At 39.4% G+C, this 19,991-nt stretch overlaps 1 protein-coding gene and 1 long non-coding RNA gene across 45 annotated transcripts in view; one reads left to right on the top strand and one right to left on the bottom strand.

Moving 5' to 3' along the window:
• The window catches only part of LOC116217859 (uncharacterized), a 138,329-nt gene extending 118,966 nt beyond the window's left edge, over positions 1-19,363 (bottom strand). For 13 of the 43 annotated variants that reach the window (XR_014880931.1, XR_014880933.1, XR_014880932.1 and 10 more), the window contains exons 1-2: positions 19,007-19,363; positions 6,138-6,301 (exon numbers count right to left, since the gene is read on the bottom strand). Coding sequence is in view for 2 of the 43 variants with exons in the window: in XM_085215740.1 (XP_085071866.1) it covers positions 19,007-19,139 (133 nt within the window). In the remaining 41 variants the exon portion in view is untranslated. The remainder of the gene's footprint in view (positions 1-6,137; positions 6,302-19,006) is intronic. The other 30 variants (XR_014880897.1, XR_014880896.1, XR_014880929.1 and 27 more) reach the window with 17 other exon arrangements.
• The window catches only part of LOC146545716 (uncharacterized), a 33,619-nt gene continuing 19,925 nt past the window's right edge, over positions 6,298-19,991 (top strand). The window contains exons 1-2 of one of the 2 annotated variants that reach the window (XR_014880936.1): positions 6,298-8,889; positions 12,102-13,802. This is a non-coding gene — a long non-coding RNA (uncharacterized LOC146545716). Of the gene's footprint in view, positions 13,803-19,991 lie in introns of both variants that reach the window. The other variant, XR_014880935.1, reaches the window with a different exon arrangement.

Raw genomic sequence — 19,991 nt, forward strand, 5'->3', positions numbered from 1 at the left:
CTTTGTGCAGTAAATATTAAGATACGTGTCATTAAATTACTGGGCAAGCAATCTCCCTGTTGCATCTGAAGTTAGCATTATTATTGTACAGTGCACATTCTCCTTTGTGGTTTGGCTTCCTTATAAACCAGAGACTTATGTTTTCTTAGCTATTTCTTTCTCCTCAAACCACGCTTCCTTCTGAACTCACTGGGATCATTAACAATGTAGATTGAGGCAGGCAGCTTACACCGCACATGGAAAATCCTGATTAAGTTATCATGTGAAGCTTCTCTTAAGTAAGGATTATCCTCCTGATCTGTTCTAGAGTATTTTGTAATAACATAGATTTCAATAGACATGGGCCCAATTGATAAAATTCAGATGAGGATTCAAAGCTTGTCTTCCTGAACTTTATGGCACTCAGACGCAGGTTTTCTTCAGGGTCACATTAAGTCAACCAGGGGCACTAATCACGTGAGAAGATGAAGGCCTTCCCTTTTATACAACTATGCCCTTGTCCCTCCTTGAAAGGACTGAAAAGGATCACTTCTCTGCAACCAGGGAGAACAACACTGTTTATTGTAATGAACAGAAGAAAAGACCTCTAAAATAGGTGGTGAGCCCAATTCCCAGTGGAGGTGCCCAAAGCAATTTCCACCATTTAATTTAAAAAGACAAGTCTTATTTTTATACCATATATGACTTCTCACTATTCTCACTATGATGTTTTGTGTGACGATTCCATGTGACGTTTGCTTTATTCAAGACACAGTTCAGGCTGTTCTCATCCATTATTTCCCATATTTCCCAGCCCAACTTTCTCAAACTAGTCTAAAAACCTGTAGTTAAAAATGAAAATGTACTCTCACAAGAAAAATTCTTATTATTAGCAGAAAAAATGTATTTCTCCCACAAGCAATATTCTTGTGGAAGGAACAAATTACGGGGCATTAACAGAATAAAGAAGCACACTAAACAGCATTGCTAATTACTTAGTTTAGTCATACTTGTATATGTTTGGCAGTAGTTAATCATATTAGATTACCATTACTGTAAAACTGCTACAGTGTATGTAATATCATTATAGATTTTTATTTCAGAAGGGAGATTCATGTCTTCCAATTGGTTAATGCAAAATAATTTCTAATTAATAATCCTTTTGGAGAATTATAATTAGCAGTGTGAATGTGGAGAAACTAATAAATTAAGAAGAAAACTTAAATTTTTTGCTTCGATGTGTATGCTAGAATGATCTGCAGTGCTTTCTGCTTACTCTGGTAATGGCTGTAATTTAATTATGACAACTTCAAGAAATGTTCCTTTTCCATTCACTGATTCTGATTTCCTGTAGCTGTCATTGCTTTAGAGATTCACACTCAGAGTGAATTAAAAAAAGTAGCTGAAAGAAAGGGAGCTGTTTCACCTTCTGCTATGGATCCTAAAATGAATAGCTATTTTCAGCTGTCTCAACAATTCCTTCACCAGAATGATAATGTGACCTTGAAGATTATTTATTTATTTATTTATTTATTTATTTATTTATTTATTTTGAGATAAAAACTTCTTGTTGACTCTTATCGGAACTGTTCTTGTAGGAAGACAGCCATATCATAAAATCACTGAATGGTCTGGGTTGAAAAGGACCTCAAAGATCATCTAGTTTCAACCCCCTGCTATGTGCAGGGTTGTCAACCACCAGACTGTGGTTGCCCAGAGCCACATCCAGCCTGGCTTTGAATGCCTCCAGGGATGGGGCATCCACATACCTATTAACTGGATTTCCAAGTGTCTTAACTCAGGTTAATTCACACACACAAATAAAGTCACTCTTGGATATTTGTCTCAGAGAGTGTGCTGGCACACTCTGGTACTCTGAAAACAGAAATGGAAAGAGTAGTCAAGATGAGAATCACGAGCAAACCACTTGATCATGCTATGTTTCTATGACTACTTTCAGAGCTAGTGCTTCAAAACAGTAAAATTTCTACTTATTTCATTGCATGTTCTCCTATGTGCTGAAATTATTTTTTTCCAGAGCATCTATAATTCTTGAATAAATTCCACAGTTTATTGTGAAGATCAAAAAGGTAGTGCAATTGGATATTGGCACTGGCCTATCAGTTGTCATTTGGACAGACCAAATACTGAGTAAGATGTAAAATTCAAATGCCAGTGTTACTGTGTTTGGTCTGAAGAGCATCTTTACAAAAATACTTGATTGGTATGTGTAGGTAGATCACACCAGGTAGTGTGATCTGTGTTAATAGTACAAAAGCATCCAAACATACTATTCTCTCTCAAAAAAAATGCCACAGCTATGAAAAGTACTGAGATTCAGCAAACCAGTAACTCCATTCTTTAAAAGGGTTGAATTACTCCTTTGTGACAATTACTGTTCTCAGATACCATATCAGCTGAATTTTGCTGACTTTTTTATCCAAGATGCTGTCTGAATGCTTCTTGATTCGGGATGGCAAAAGATGTAGGACAGAGGAAGGAGAAGCCAGGGGCACTCAATGTGATTAGGTTTGTCATCCTATTCCCAAGGCTGCTCATTTGGCCCATTAGGCTGCTTCAGAGTTTCTCAATGTGACACCTAGATGCCCATATCTTCAAGGAATCCTTCCAAACTCTAAGTCACTTTAGAAGGGTCGGAGTAGTTTCCAGGATTCCTGAGTTTAAAGATCACTAGCATCTTTATAATGTCTTTGAGAATTCCTAATGCATTTTACTTTCTGACTGCTGAAATGTCCTCTGTTGTTATCAATGAACTTCAAAAATATGTCTTCTGTTTTGTTTCATTGATTTCTTTTCACCATGACGATTCTATTATTTAAGTGTATTATTTCTGCTGACAATATCGGTTCTGATTAGACATGATTCCTAGCCAGGGTCTCTGAAAAGTCAGTCTTGATTTCCATTGAGGCTGTGATCAAATGTTGTTCTATCCTACTCCTTATAGTGTCTTTTTGTATATATCATATCCCAAATAATATGATTTTCATGTATGTCTTCTCAGCAAATGTGGAAATAGCTTAAAATACATTCACTTCAATCATCTTATTATATTTCCAGGTCAGCATTTGAATAGAAAACCATTAATACTGAATTGACAAAATATCATTAATCTGTCATCTTTCTTCCACAACCCTCATTTAGCTACCCTGTTTCTGATGCTAGGCCATTAAATCCTTTTTTAATCCCTGGAGACCCCTTTGTTATATGAAGAAAGGTTGAGAGAACTGGAATTGTTTAGCTTGGAGAAGAGAAGGCTCCAGGGACACCTCATTGTGACTTTCCAGTACTTGAAGGAAGCGTATAAACAGGAGGGGGAATGACTGTTTACATGGGTGGATAGTGATAGGAAAAGGAGGAATGGTTTTAAACTGAGACAGAGGAGGTTTAGGTTAGCTAGTAGGAGGAAGGTTTTCACTCAGAGGGTGGTGACGCATTGGAACAGGTTGCCCAAGGAGGTTGTGTATGCCCCTTCCCTGGAGGTGTTGAAGGCCAGGATGGATGTGGCTCTGGGCAGCCTGGTCTAGTGGATGGCAACCCTGCACACAAGGGGGTTGAAACTAGATGATCATTGTGGTCCTTTTCAACCCAGGCCATTCTGTGACTCTATGATTCTATGATTAAATAAGAATAATGTATTCTGCTTTCTTGCTACCTGCACCTCCCATTGCCTCAATCGAAGGAACTGGGAAGGAAGAGCGTACTCCAAAAACAAGGGAAATTGTGGCTAGAAAGTAATGAGGAGATTTATTTGGTTGAAATGGAGGCTGTTTTGGCTGATACAAAAGTGAACCATTAGTCCTATTGGGACGGAAGAAAAGTTTCCCTTCTTTTTGCACTAATTCTATCTTCACATTCAGATCTTAACTTGATATCCAGTGGCATATGTTAAGCACCACAGGAGCATCTCAGAACAGAGTGTTTTCCACTTCAGAATATTCCTATGTGAGAACTTCATAACTATTTAGAGAATTAAGAAAATTATCTGGCTTTTCTGCTATGGCTTTTCCAGCTCTCAAACTTTGAACGTTTTGGTAGTAGCATAACTGGAAAATGAAATGTCTGAGTAGATATTTCTGCAAACTTTTCACGATATTTTATATCTCAGATACATTATAGTGCACTGTACCATATCCCATAATATTTCACAGCTATTCAATAACTGCAAAATTAACTTCATGATTTAAAGCCCCTCTGGTCTCATCAAACATATGTATTTCCAAATCATAAAAATGCTTCACAAGTGAAGTGTACATTGTAATTTGAGGCCTACTAATTGAAATCTGGTTGCTATAAACAAATCCACAATTAGAATTGTTTTTCTACTCTCAGAAGATTTGGTAATAGATCCAGGTATTTTTAGAAGCAAGGTATATTCAAATGTGTTTTAGTCTCCTGCTGCAAAGCACAAGGACTCCTCACATGACTGTGCACCTTCAGCAATGTCAGCTTTCTTACTCTCCGCATCTTTAACTTATTGCTATGGAATAGATACTTATAAATAGCTCTTCAAAAATCTGACTTCAATTTCTTCTACGTTTTTCTTTTTTATTTCTTCTTTGAAAGGCCAATTTTAATCCTGGTAATCCAGTTCTGTACTTCCCTAATGTACCCAAGGGACAACATGAAAATATAAGTAGAATGTGTTTAAAATGATGACTAACTAATCAAAGGAATTTATTGCTGTTGGATGCTGTTAGGATGAGAAACTTAGTATGATTTCTAAAATGCACTAGCTACTTATTTGACTAAACAGGTTACTCAAGTTCACTCTGAGAAGCAATGAAAGCACAGCTGATCTAACAGAACAGCTTTGGATGGCTACATTTGGTTGGTTTTGGGGTACATTTTGGTACATTTGGCTGGAGTTTTGGGGGTAATTTTGCATAGAAGCATAATTGACATTTTACATAGAAATTAGAGCTGACATTAGTAATTATTTATGTGAAGAACAATTGTAGCAGTAAGAGATGAAACAATATGAAATTAGCTTGTATTTTATCAATAAAATCAAAAGATATCAAAGTTATGAACACTTGAAGGTGACTACAGTAGGGCAGGTATTTCCCCATAGCCAACAGAGGGGACCATGGCAAAGCTGACACCTGACACCCACATACACATAGCATCGTGTGGAGGATCTCAAGCTGGAGCAGTGTATGTGCTGTGAAGAAGTGACTGCCTGTGGAGAATCCGTACTGAAGCAGGTTTATTCTGGAGGACTGCAGCCCATGGCAAGCAGCCACACAGGAGCAGGCAAAAAGTGTGAAGAGGAAGGAAGAGCAGAGCTGTTATGGACTGACAGTAACCCATTCACAATTTCCTTTTGCTGCTTGGTAGGAGAAAGAGCAGTCTGGAGTGAAGAACTGAAGCTGAACTCAGGAAAGAGAAAATAAAATATGTTGTTTTGTCTTTCTTTCTCATCACCCAACTGTATTTTAATTGGCAATAAATTATTTTTTCATTAAGTTGAACCTGGTTTGTCCACAACAGTAATTGGTAAGCAATCTCCCTGTCTTTACCTTGAGCCATGAGCTTTCTCATCCTATTTCCTCTCCATCTTAGTGAGGGTGGGGAGTGAGTGAACAGCTGGGTGGGTGTCTGGTAGACAGCCAGGGTCAATCCATCCATGCAGGCACTGAATGCCACAGTGGATCATTTGCTGTTGTGCATTTATTTTTTTTTAAGTTTACATTCTATGGAACTGGATTACAAGATGTCTATATTTGGTTGAGTTGTCCTTGAACTCATTTAGGAGAAATATTCAAATCATAGCTGAGAGGGACTATGCAGTAGCTTGGATTGGCTTTCTCGCTGCTGTGAAATATGATTACACTAGAGTATGAGGCCAAATTCAGTCAGTACAGGGAGGTGATGACGGCAACTTGGCTTATTAAAACTATCTCTAAAAGATTTTGGCATTTCTTTAAAATGGTAATAAGTCTGATGATTTAATACATCAGCCTCTGATAAAAACACTGGAAGATTTTCTTAGCGAAATACAAAAATGTTACTTCAACAACTGCAATATTTTCTGTTCTTCTGTAATGTGTATTTGCTATAGAATGATGAGTAATACTACTCAATCTAAGTCAATTATCCAAATGATGTGTATTCCATATTTTTTATAATTTACTTACCATTAGGGATACAATTTGCTTATCCTCATTACTTCTCAGCCTGTACATTTGATTTCTACAGAATTTTATTTTTCTATTACCTCAGGCAGTCAGCTGAAGTCAGTGTTGGGGGAAACTTGCACGGGAGCAATTTTGTTTTTAGCAAGTCCAGAAAAATTAATCACCTGCGGAAAACAAACAAACAAAAAAACCCCACAGTGTATATTCATTGTCTTAATGAAATAAAATGTTTCAGCTTTTTCTCCAATTACAGCCTTCAAATAGAGCTACAGAGAGGAAGAGAATGCAGTAAAGGACATTATCAAATCACAAAATTCAATCCAAAAGCAATAGGTAAATCTCTCATGTTCTTGACTTGTTGTGGGATTTATGCTTAGATTAAGAATATTCATAATTGCTTATGCTATCACTTTCTTTGGTCAAGAGCAAAGGAAAAGGGCACAAAAATGACACAGAGCATCGAAGATAGCTACTGCCTTTTAAGCTTATCTATTTGATACAGGAAGGGTGGGACATCAATCCAAAAGGCAAATGGGAGACTGAAGGGCCAAAATGAGTGAAGAAAATAGGCAGAAGAAGATATGAGAAGATATCCTTATAAGAAAGCAAAGTTGATGACAACAAAGACTTTCAGTAACAAAGGGAAATGTCTTCTATTCACAAACCACAACTTACTCAAAGACCTCTTGATAGCAAAGACCTATAGATAGTTTGGTGATCTTTAAATTAATTTAGTGGTAAATTATTACTGTGCAATAAACTAACTTGAGTCAGGTGTTTTGCTACAGGCATATAGGTTTTACTTACTAGATATTAATTTAGTAGATGGTACCTGAAACTCACAACAGTATAAAAAGTAAAGCAGAAATAACAGGTGGATCTCTGTATTTACTGTTTGATAGCTAATTTTAAAATCGCATCAGCAGATGTCTTGTACTATTTAGAAATGTCACATACTAATATAGTTTCATATGTAAAAATGTTTATTATACTAGCAATCACAAAATGTCCTTTTTTAAAATGTCAGAAACATGTTTAAATATGTACTTTACACTGTTTGTTGAAGCTTGGCAAATGGGAATCATTAGAGAGAACAAGCAACAGAAACAAACCCTGGTATTTGTTCTGAACTATGCAAGCTGCAAAAAATGGAAGGAGAGTGCTCCTAGTAGGCCTTTGCCATGGGGCAACAGGACATAAACCTTGAGTATGATGGGATTCAGTTCACCCTAACATTTATCTCTGTCTTAGAAGTATCTACATAGCCATTATAACTAACAGATATTAAGGATTTATTTTTTAATCAATCTATGCATCAGGTGACAATTTTCTCTTCTGAATCTGGAGTTTATGTACATAATATTTACTGACACTGTTGCAGAATCGTAAGAGACCATCGCTGCATCCATCACTGCCATGTTAGAGCACAATGAGGTAATATCTCCGATAACATACTATTTTGATGGACGTTGAAGAAACAAATTACAGTAGATGCAGTTATGTTAGTGAGTGACTTAATCACTCATTGAAGCAAACAGTTAAAAAGTGGAGGAAAGTCTTCCGTTAGAATTTCTGTTAGAAGCCTCTATTATGGAGGAGAAATCTCATTTCTTTGAGCAGAAGAGATCATAGTGATTGAAACATTTTAAGTGATTAAAAATATGAAAATAAGCAGAAGATATATTTCAGGTCATTTTTTCTTTCATTTTGTTTTGTTTTGTTTGTTTGTTTGTTTGCTTGCTTTGCCTGAATTGTCTGCAGATCTTTTTATTCTTTGTTTACTTGGTTGGTTCATTGGTTTTGTCAAATGTCAATGGAGAAAATCTACTTGTCAAAATGATTTAGATTTGTAATAAATATATATATATTTTGCTATTCTATCCAAATTTTCAATGAGAGAACATATCTGCAGGAATTTTGCATAGGGTTGCTCCTATGGAAAAGTGAGAGTGAATAAGTTGGATTACCTTCACCTCAGTTTAGCTAGGTAGTTTCTTGTGAAGATATTACAACTTTGTTCTGGTGAGATTGGATTAGTCCAATTAAAATCAAACATGATACTTCATTAGGTGAGTATTCCTAACACTTTGGACATTCCCTGAGCAATTGATTGCACTTACCACATAGGAGAACTTTTAGAGTGTTCTTTGATTTTATTAAATGGGAAAAAATGAACTGTATATCTTCATTAATATAGTTCTTATTATTGAAAGAAAACAAGAAGTATGATACCAATTGCCACAAGATGTCACAAAAATACCAATCGTTTAAATCCTTCAGACATCTTCTGTTCATTGGCAATCATTAGTTGCCAATAGGAGCTGGGAAATGTGTCAGTCAAATCCTGGTCTGGGAAATAAGCAAAGTAAAATCTCTAATTTGTTTTGCTCATTTTCAGAGCTGCTAAAAATGTATGAGATATCCTGTGAACATATTTCAATTTATTTCATTCCAAATGCAGCATTTCAGGATAAATTTTCCTGAGAGAACGATGTCTTTCTTATATCTTTTAGGGAAAAGTCCACACTAAATACATAAATGTCTCATTTTTAGACCTTGAATATAGACTTGAACACAAAGAATGATTCTTTATGACTGCATGGGAACTTTTGAATCATGGCCTGAACCTCTGACTACTTGAGACGAGCAATGGGTCAGCCCTGGGAGCACAGGTGAAGGCAATTCACCTATGCTACCAGAAGGGTTGGAGCCCTCCTCCTCTTGGAGTCTTCTCAGTGAGCCCAGAACAAGGGTAAGCTTTCCATCCATCCATCCTTTTTTAGCATGTTAACCTGTTTAGCCTTACTTTCTTGTATATTTCTTAATTATAACATCTGTAAACTCATTGATTATACACTTGGCGAGCTAGCAGACCAAATATACTAAAATTTACATCATGTCCTTTCTTTGGAATTTTTATAAATGGGTCAGGGGAGAGAACATTACCCCACGAGATAAAAAGATTCCGGGACAGATCCCAAGATTTGTGGAATCTCCCTGTTATGAACTAGTGGTTAGCATTGAAAAATGGGGTCCCTTACGCGTTATGGGAAATATCTCCCCATATCACATGGGAGACTACTTTCAGAAACTTAGCAAAGATATACTAATCATGAAAGAACAACAATTACCTGCCTCCATAGTGGCATGGCCACTATTAAATGCTTTAAATCACGCTGAAATTAGGAATAATACTGTAGAAAATGAAAACCAACTTTTGAGAGACTGTATTAAAAAGTTAGAGCAAGAACTTGCCATATTAACAGGGAAGAAACCAATTCTGCATCTTCCAATAGGCCAAGTTTGCAACATTTCAATAGACAATGACCAGACTTCTGAATCAATAGACTTTATTGATCAGAAAAACAAAAATTCTAAATTAGATCTCAAAGCTCTGACTGTGACAGATCTGCTAGAGGTCTGTCTTGTTATAACTCAGGAAACCAAGAAAATACAGGATAGACTGGCAGGGGTGCCACCTGATCAGCAGCCCCCTGCCCAGACTCATTTGCACCTAACAGCCTGGCCATACATGGCAACATGATTGATGGATTTAGTACAGCGATTTCAGCAGAAGCCTAGAGAAAGTGTGCCAGCCTGGTTATTAAGATTGTGGGATTCTGGGGCAGAAAGTGTTATGGTGAATGGCCCAGAAATATCCAAGTTGGCCACCACGACTGTCCATCCTGCCCTTAGGCAGAGGTTATATGTGGGTGTTCAATATCTTAATGAAAACCATTCTATAATAGAATGGTTAATGGCAGCCTGCCATACGGTATGGCCAAATAAATCCGATATACCTCTGCATACAGGGATGTGCTCCTCCATGGAGGACCTTCAAAATTATATCCATGAACTAAGCGTAAGGGAAGCAATTTATGAAGATATATTTGATGGCCCTGATATGGTCAAATTCTCAGCGGGGATGAGAGACTTGATTCTACAGCAAGCCTTCTCCTATCTATATAGCACTTTGGTCTCTATATTAAATTCCCTGGTGGCCTCAGAAGTAGTAGTCCAGCAGGCTGCCCAGTTAGTGGCCGACTTAGGAGAAACAGAATGCCTACAGACTAGGTGCAACATTTGGACACTAGAAGAAGCCGAGGTCCTGCTGGTGATTAAAACCAAGAGGCTGGCTACTCGAGCTCCTCAATCAGGATCCATAAGGGTTTCCTGAAAACAAATGTTTAATGATTTAGTTTGGGCTGGGGTCCAATTTGCTAAGATAGACTGCCAGCCCAATCATGTCTTTCTCCAGCTTTGGAAACAACTAAAGGACAATCAAAAAATTCAGAACTAGCCGAAGAAGCCTAGGGTAAGAATTATAAATAGGCTGCCAACTAGAACATGGAATTTAGAAGACTTCATAGTCCCCAGTAGGAAAAAAAAAAGCCTCCTCAGGTATCTCAGGCCATGATGCCTGAGCCACCAGAGGCAAATGAATTGGCCATGGCACAATTCATGGCGTGATGAGGGATATTAGTCCCTCTAGAGCCTCCAGATGGGACCAGAGGCCCTATGTATTGTTAATTTATTGGTCCCAAAAAAATAGTCAGAGAGTTATGGTGTTAGTAGACACTGGAGCAGAAACATCAATTATCTACAGAGATCCGACTAAATTTGATGGAGACAGAGTGATGATTGGTGGCTTTGTGGGACAGACTATTCCTGTCACCCAAACATGGTTGAAATTGGGGGTTAGGTATCTCCCACCCTGGGAGTATGAAGTGTCTATTGCCCCAGTCCAGGAATACATCTTGGGCATAGATATTCTCTGGGGTCTGGCTCTCCAGACAACTGTGAGAGAGTTCAGACTTTGAGAGAGATGTAGTATCTGGGCGGTGCAGGCAATATTAAGAGGCCATGCGAAACATGGGTTTATTTGCCTGCCGAAACTGTGCCGGATTACTAACGTAAGACAGTATAGACTCCTGGGTGGGCAGGACGAAATATCAAAAACGGTGCAGGAATTAGAAAAAGTGGGCATTATAAGACCTGCCCACAGCCCATATAATTCCCTCATATGACCAATGCGAAAGTTGGATGGCACATGGAGAATAACAGTGGATTAAATAATTAAATAAGGTCACACCACCTATTCATGTGGACACACCCAATATTGCCTCCCTAATGGACACATTGAGTAGGGAGATAAAAACCTATCCTTGTGTCCTAGATTTAGCAAATGTGTTCTTCAGTATCCCAATTGCTGAAGAATCGCAAGATCAGTTTGCATTTACGTGAGGAGGCAGGCAGTGGACCTTTGAGGTTCCTGCCACAGGGCATTTGCTGACATACTGTCATAATCTAGTGGCGCGTGACCTGGCTAATTGGGAAAAGCCTGGTGATGTTAACTTATATCATTATATTGATGGTCTCCTGTTGACATCTGACTCACTGGAGGCGATAGACAGGCAGCAGATTCATTAACTCTCTATTTGCAACAGAGAGGATGGGCTATAAATCCTCAGAAGGTGCAGGGTCCTGGCCTGTCTGTAAAATTCCTGGGGGTGGTTTGGTCAGGAAAGACCAAAGTACTACTCAGTACTGTCATTAGATAAGGTTCAGGCATTCCCAGTCCCTATAACACCAAAGCAGCTGCAAGAGTTTCTAGGTATATTGGGTTACTGGCGTTTGTTTATACCTCACTCAGCGCAGCTGTTAAAGCCACTGTACAGACTCACAAAAAGGGGGCAGCTATGGGACTGAGAAAAAACAGAATAGGACACTTTCCAACAGGCAAAACTGGCAGTTAAACAAGCCCAGGCATTGGGTATACTCAATCCTAACCTCCCAGCCGAGTTGGACATTCACATCACTCAAGACAGTTTTGGCTGGGGCCTGTGGCAACACCAGAGTTCTGTTTGGACCCCCACTGGTTTCTGGTCTCAGGTCTGGCACAGAGCAGAAGAAAGATACAGTATGATTGAAAAACAGTTATTGGCTGCCTACTCTGCATTACAGGCAGTAAAGTCGATAACTCAAACGGCTGAAGTTTTAGTTAAGACCACTCTGCTGCTTCAGGGGTGGGTGGAAGATCTGACCCACCCTCCTAAGACAGGGGTGGCCCAAGCGATGGGTCGCCTATCTCAGCCAAAGGAGTAGTCTGTCTTCATCACCATTGAAAGAAGAACTTCAGAAGATCCTAGGCCCAGTGACGTATCACAGTGATGCACCAAAAGAAACACTGGTGCTCCACCAGAGAAGAGTCCTGTTCAGGAGGAAAAATATCCTATCTCTGAAGGTGCGTGGTACACAGATGGGTCCAGCAAGAGCAACACGAGCAAGTGGAGAGCGATAGCATACCATCCCTCCTACTGAGACAATCTGGTTTGATGAGGGGGATGGTCAGAGCAGCCAGTGGGCAGAACTGTGAGCCGTGTGGATGGTTATAACTAAGAAACCCGGTGATGCTATCCTGAATATCTGTACAGATAGTTGGGCTGTGTACCAGGGGCTCACTCTTTGGATTGCACAGTGGGCCACCCAGGAATGGACTATCCAAGCCCGGCCGATCTGGGGCAAGGACATGTGGTTAGATATATGGAATACAGTCAAACACAGGACTGTACATGTCTACCATGTTTCTGGTCATCAGCCTCTACAGTCACTGGGAAATGATGAAGTTGACCCTCTGGCCCGAGTTTGATGGATTGAGAATTCACTATCTGAGAACATCGCCCATTGGTTACATCAGAAGCTACGGCATGCAGGACAAAATACAATGTGGGCAGCTGATAAAGCATGGGGACTGCCCATACAGTTACCAGACATCGTCCAGGCATGCCGGGATTGTGACACATGTTCTGAGACAGAGATCATTGCCAGAAACAACAGCCCATCTTGCTAGAGGACACAATCCTCTCCAGCAATGGCAGGTTGATTACACTGGGCCACTTCCTTGGTCTGAGGGGGTGAGATATGCCCTGACCTGCGTCAACACTGCAAGATGGCAGATTAGGACACCCCCTTTCGTGCCTGATATAGTTACGCAGCCGCAGACATCTGACCAGAAGGTGTGGTACAGGCGGCCGGGACGTACCCCAGTACAAGCTGAGGTGTTGACCCAGGATAGAAATACGGCCTGTATCTTGCCCTGGAGAGCAGACCTTCCCTTCCTGGTACCTTTGAAACATCCGTATTACTCCCTGTGAGTCTTTGAGCCTTCGTGATCACCGGAAGGAACAAAATGCCATCAAAGAGTTCCAGTGTCACTGTCAGATCACATGCAACACCTGGTGATGGTCTATATGGGACTGATGGAGCATAGGACAGACCTGCACCTCATGACCGCATGCCTCCAGTAACATCATCAAGCACTGGCCCATAAAAGAATATGAATGTTCACCAATCGTCACTTGTCTTGAATTGTATCAACATGCATCGCGATGAAAACTGTATAAGCGTCGTGATGTATTGGATCTCTATAATAGAGAAAGCTTACCCTTTAATCAGCTTGATCATTGATTCACACCGTGAAGGGGTGGAGTGTATGGCAACTACTGAATCATGGCCTGAACCTCTGACTAACCACCTGAGGCGAGCAATGAGTCAGCCCTGGGAGTCAGCTCTTCTAGACCCCATTTAAAAGTTGACTACCTCTGGGGAAGGATCTCTTTTGGAGATCACTCTTCTTGGACTCTTCTCAGTGAGCCCAGGACAAGGGTAAGCTTTCCATCTGTTCTTCTTTAGTGTGTTAACCTGTTTAGCCTTACTTTGTTGTGTAGTTCTTAATTATAACATATGTATATTCACTGATTATACAATCACCTTTGAATTGTATGAACCATTTCTTATTTTCTTTCTGGATTTATATTTGGGTTGTTCTTCTTGGTAAACAGAAGACTCCAGGGAAACTCATTGTGGCCTTCCAATATTTGTAGGGAGCATATAAACAGGAGGGGGAAGTTTATGAAGTTTATGAAGCTGGATAATGATAGGACAAAGGGGAATGGTTTCAAACTAAGGTGAGGGAGGTTTAGGTTAGATAGTAGGAGGAAGTTTTTCAATCAGAGGGTAGTGTCACACTGGAATATGTTGCCTAAGGAGGCTGTGGATGCCCCATCCCTGAAGGCATTGAAGGCCAGGCTAGACGTGGCTCTGGGCAGCCTGGTCTAGTGGTTGGTGACCCTGCACATAGCAGGGGGATTGAAACTCAGTGATCATTGTGGTTCTTTTCAACCCAGGCCATTCTATGATTCTGTGATATCAATATGAGAAAACTTAGTCCATATGTTTTCTTTTCATTCTTTTCTTCAGTAATTCCAAGTATTTTCCAATTATGTCTTTAACATTTATTTAATGTTGGAAACAAAATTACACAAATTACACTATGGAGATGATAAATCACCTGTTTGAAGTTGAAGGTTGTGTGTCAGAAGCAAGAGTGGTGTCAGACCCAGACTTCTTAACTCTCTTTTTCTATGCCTATTTGCAACCCTGTGGATGTGTGGGTTTTTTTTTTTTTTTTGGTTTTCCTTATGGTTCCCTAGTAAAGTTTTGTTTCTGATAGTGGCAGACTGTTAACTTCCAAGGCTCCTAAAAAGTATGTGAAAACAGGAAGTGTTACACAAAGAAAATGCACCTCTTCCTTATCTGTTTGCCCTGTCTATCTTAATCCTAACCTTTTTCATAGAATCACAGAATCTTTTGAGTTGGAAGGGAACCTTAAAGGCCATCTAGTCCAACTCCCCTGCTATAAGCAGGGACACCTACAGCTACATCAACTTGCTCAGAGCCCTGTCCAGCCCTATCTTGAATCATGTCTCTGGGGATGAAGCATCTTCAACATTTCTGGGCAATCTGTCCCACTGACTCACCACCCTCACTGTAAAAGACTTTTTTCCTATGTCTAACCTAAATCTACCCTCTTTAAGTTTGAATCCACTCCCTTGATCTTGCTAAAAAGTATGTCCCTTTCCTTCTTACAGCCTCCCTTTAGATACTGACAGACCACTCTCGGGTCTTCCCAGAACCTTCTCTTCTTCACGTTGAATAGCCCCAGCTCTCAGCTTGTCCTTGTTGCAGAGATTTTATCAGCATTCCCATGATGCCTAGTATCTTGGAAACTTTTCAGTGTAAATTTTGGTATAGTGTTGCAGAATCTGTGACACTGATGTCTGTACTAATGAAGAAGAACAGCTGATGTTTACCTCCAGTAACCAATGCTTTCTCAACCCAATGGTTTCCCAGTAAACTATTGTCTTTCTTGAGTGGAATTTAGTTTTGTGACAAAGACCTGTGCAAACCATATCCTTTTTCCAATGAATTGGATGATAGGGAAAGTGAAAATGAGTTAAGACATTGCTAAAGATGTTAGGGCTGTTCCTTATATGCGGTCCTCTCATGTGCAAATTGTGTACAGCTTGGCTGACTATTACTTGAGCGAAGAATAGTAAAGAAAGAAAAGCATCTGTACTAAGTTCATTCGCACAGGGCTTCCAGAAAGAAAACTGTCAGATTCTACAGATTCAAGTGAACAAATTACCAATTATCCCTCTGTATAGCGATCTGCAGAATAATCCTACCAATATCAATCAGTTGGTCATTTCCTTACAGTTTTCTTTCAGGGGAAAAATGTCAGTGTCCTAATTTTTGTAAGCAGAAATATGTATAGCAAACTCTGCATGTCGGAGAAAACAAAACAATAGGGAGTCTGGAACCTCTGTTGTAAACAACTCCAAAATCCCAGAGATTGCTGCCATTAATAGTAAATTATGGTTGTGTTCTAACCACAGTAGATAGCTAAGCACCATCCAGCCACTTTTGTACTCTCCCCAGTGTGATGGAGAAAAGAATTAGAAGGACAAAAGTGGAAAAAACTTGTAGGTTGAGATAAAGACAATTTAGTAGCCGAAACAAAACCTGCACATACAAGCAAAGCAAAATAAGGAATTAATTTCTTGCTTATTATCAGTTGGCCTGTAAATAGCTGTTTCCAGGAAAGCGAGGCTGCATCACACATAACAGTTTCTTATGAAGACATGCACTGTAATTCCAATTATTATAGAATCCTTAGAGGTGGAAGGGACCTTTAAAGGTCATCTGGTCCAACTCCCCTGCAATTAACAGGGAAACTCCCAGCTATATCAGGTTACTAAGAGCCCAGTCCAGTCTGATCTTGAGTGTTTCCAGGAACTGGGCTTCCACCACCTCTATGGGCAAGCTGTTTCTGTGCCTCGCCACCCTCACTGTAAAAGACTTTCAAGACTTTTAATACTGTAAGACTGATTATTGATTATCTGTGTCCCAGTTCTCATTCCATCATAGCTATTCTTGATTTTAATGGGAGCAAGGTTTGACTATGAAAAACTCCGTAACACAATAACTCCTAGGAGTCCAAACCTAGACATTCATCTATGTCAGAGTGCTCTTGAGCTCTCTGTCTCTGCAACAATCTCTGGAATATAAACAGTAATTTTGAATGTACAGGTAGTTTTGCAGTTAGTTTTTGGTGTTTCAATGTCTTCTGACATTAAGGGAATATTTGGCGCTTTATTGAAACTTCATCATTTTCAGTATCAAACCGTTTTCATCATTTGTAGATTGTCACTGATAATGTACATGTCATACTATGGCCATTCTTTGTTCGCTTTGCTGAAGTTCAGTTTTACCCTCTGTTCCTCTGCAACTGAATCCAGGCCTGGCCACTTTACCATAGATTTATATAGCATTTGAGTCAAAGCCCTTGTGTTCATTGAAGTGTCCTCGTACTTAGACATTATAAATTATTAGTATGGTTCGTCCAATCTATACAATCCATAAAATGCAGATACAAGGAATCCTGGAAGGAAGACCATGAATGGATATTGGATTTCTCTTCAAAAGGGAAAATATTCTTCTCCTCCTTTCCTTCTTGTCCAGTTCCTGTCTTTATACATTTTTTTCCCTCTCCTTCTCAAGGCAAGTTGAAGAGATTACTGAAGAGATTACACTGGGACCTGATCCTTGTTTACTTTAATGGCTCATCAGACTATTCTTCTGAGGAAAGAAATGTTTTGTCAAGTGCAAATCTATTGTACCCTCACGCTGTCACCGTTTTTACTCAGCTGGATGGTCTAGAGGATCTTGACTAAAATGAGATCACAACTCATTATTTTTCCAGAATATACATCAGCACAGTATGAAGTTTAATGAATAATATACACTATAACTGTCAAAATAATGGAACAAAGGGCAGTGGAGTTTTTTTAATGCATTTTTTCACAGGCCAATTTGCAACTTTCAGAAGTTTACAATAGATTTTTCAGCCATTAAAGCCAATTAGGGAATTTCTACAGTAAATAACTGTGTACAAAATAGAGGAGTCAACAAGGTGTAATGTTTTGCTGTCGTTCATAAAAAAGTTGAAGGATAGTCTAACATCATGACATCATAAATCAGTGGGACTTAGGAGGAGTGATATCCTTGAATTAATTCATTTTTATTCACTTTCTTCCATTGTGTGATAGAACTGCTTTCCTTCAAAAGTTTTTCAGAATTTGTATCATCAGAGGCATTTTGATTGTAGCAGATGGCTATTTTGCTGTCAGATATTGAACAGACACTACGTTTCTCTAAGATCTTTCACTTCTCTTTTTTTGCAGTCTATGGGAAGCTGAGGTGCTTTCCCTAAAAAAGCTTAGAATCAATTTAATATTCACAGGTTATTTTACTGACAAGTAGTGTAGAGATGACTCAAGATATCTGGTGTACATCCTTTCAGAACTAGTAATTATATATTCTCATCATATTTGAATACTCCTTTCTTGTTTGACATGAAAAATACTTTAGATGTTGTATACCACGTTTGAGTTGCAGATCAAATGGCTTGTAAACCTGGAAGCTGGAAAAAGCCATGCTGCTGTATTTATGTTCACGATCGTTGGCAAGAATTATGCCAACTGCATTATATGACAGTCTACAAACATACATTTGCCCAAGCTTTCAGCCAACTGCAACTGGTTTATTCCAAACGCCAGTGTGCTGTCACTACCAGGAGCATAACATTCATTAGAATGGCTTCTGTCACTGTGCTGTTACTATTACACGCTAACATATGCTGTAAAAAACATGCATTTCCTTACTTCCTTAATTTCTTTTAAGCATGGAGGTAACCCAATGGAGTGCATTCATCTGAAATTATTTACTCTATTTTGAAAAAATCTGATAGCAAATACTAGAATCATTTCCTTACCGAGTTAACATATAAGCATACAGATGGGTGCATATATCACTATTGAAATGCTGGTCTTTTGTGCCTACCTTACTATCTTAGAAGAAAAACACATGTTATGCAGCCACATCACAAAGGCAAGCTGTGAGTTTTCTCCATGTTTGAATGGACAGATACTCTGAGATGATGATAGTGCTGTTATATGTTAACGTTATTGTGATGAAAGAAAAGAATTCTTCCTTGAACTCCCTTGCTCCTCTTCCTTCCCCGTATTTTACAATAATTAAGTATATCCCAACAAAAGTGATGTGGTTTAACCCCTCAGGCAGCTCAGCACCACACAGCTGTTTGCTCACCCATCCCTCCCCAGTAGGAAGGGGAGAGAATCAGAAGAAAAAACAATAAAGAACTACTCATGGATTGAGGGGAAAAAAAACATAACTCTTTACTGAGACAGAAAAGTGTCACGGAGTTAACGAGATCAATTTACGCCCGTGACAGGGGGCGGTAGGCCCCTGCCCTCCCCTCCCCTGCCCACAAAATGGGAAGGAAGGGAGGAAAACAAAAACAGCGGCAACAATCTATGGAGGAAAACTTATTTTACTAACTATGATATCGGAATGCAAGATAACACAATATAATACAATCTGATTGAAATTGAGACTAATAAATCAAATAAAATAGGAGAGAGAGAGTTCCCGAGACCGATTCAAACCTGAAAAGCTTGGAACGGCCAAGAAAGCACCCTCCAGCACCCACCGCCAGGCAGTAAGAGACCGCCCCACCCGGAAGGGCCAGATCCCATGACTTCTGTAATGTATAGGGATAGGTGCCTGGAATTGGAGCATTAACACTTTAACTCCTGGTACACTACATGATGTTTTGATGCGGAATACTGAGAACCAAAAACAAAAAACATAAAACCATTACAAAAAGGAAGAGAAAAAATAGGAATAATAATAATATCTCTCTATATGTATACATACAAAATGATGCACAAAACAATCACCACCTACTGACCAATGTTCAGCCAGACTCCAAGCAGCAGCACTCCCCACTATGGCTAACCCCCCTCACTTTTATTGTTTTTTTCACATGTTGTTATATGATATGAGGTATCCCTTTGGCCAGTTTAGGTCAGCTGTTTTAGTTCTATCCCATTCCAGATCCTTGTATCCCAACACCCCCTTGCTGTCAGGACAGTATGAGAAGATGAGAAACTGAAATGTCCTTGGTTCCATAAAACTCTGCTCAGCAAGAGCTAAAATATCAGTGTGTTATCAAAATTGTTTTCCTCCTAAAGGCAAAACATAGCATCATATCAGAGACTATGAAGAAAGAATCAACTCTGTTCGATCTGACACGAAGACAAAAGCAGGATCTGTTTTGATAGGGCAATGGGAAATGATTTCAAACTAAAATAGTTTAGGTGGGATATAAGGAAGACTTTTTTTTACAATAAGAGGGATGAGGCACTGGAAACAGCATGCCCAGAGAGGTGGTGAATGCCCCATTCCTGGAGACATTCAAAACTCATCAGGCTGGACAGGGCTCTGAGAAATCTGATGTAGCTATAGCTGTCTCTGTTCGTTGCAGGGGAGCTGTAGATGACCTTTAAGGGTCCCTTTCAACTCTGTGATTCTATCATTCTAATAGATAAATTCTCCATAAGATTGAGTCTATAGCTGATAATCAATGCA

The sequence above is a fragment of the Meleagris gallopavo genome, chromosome 1 (genome assembly GCF_905368555.1).
Source record: "Meleagris gallopavo chromosome 1, MGAL_WU_HG_1.1, whole genome shotgun sequence".
Lineage (NCBI taxonomy): Eukaryota > Metazoa > Chordata > Aves > Galliformes > Phasianidae > Meleagris > Meleagris gallopavo.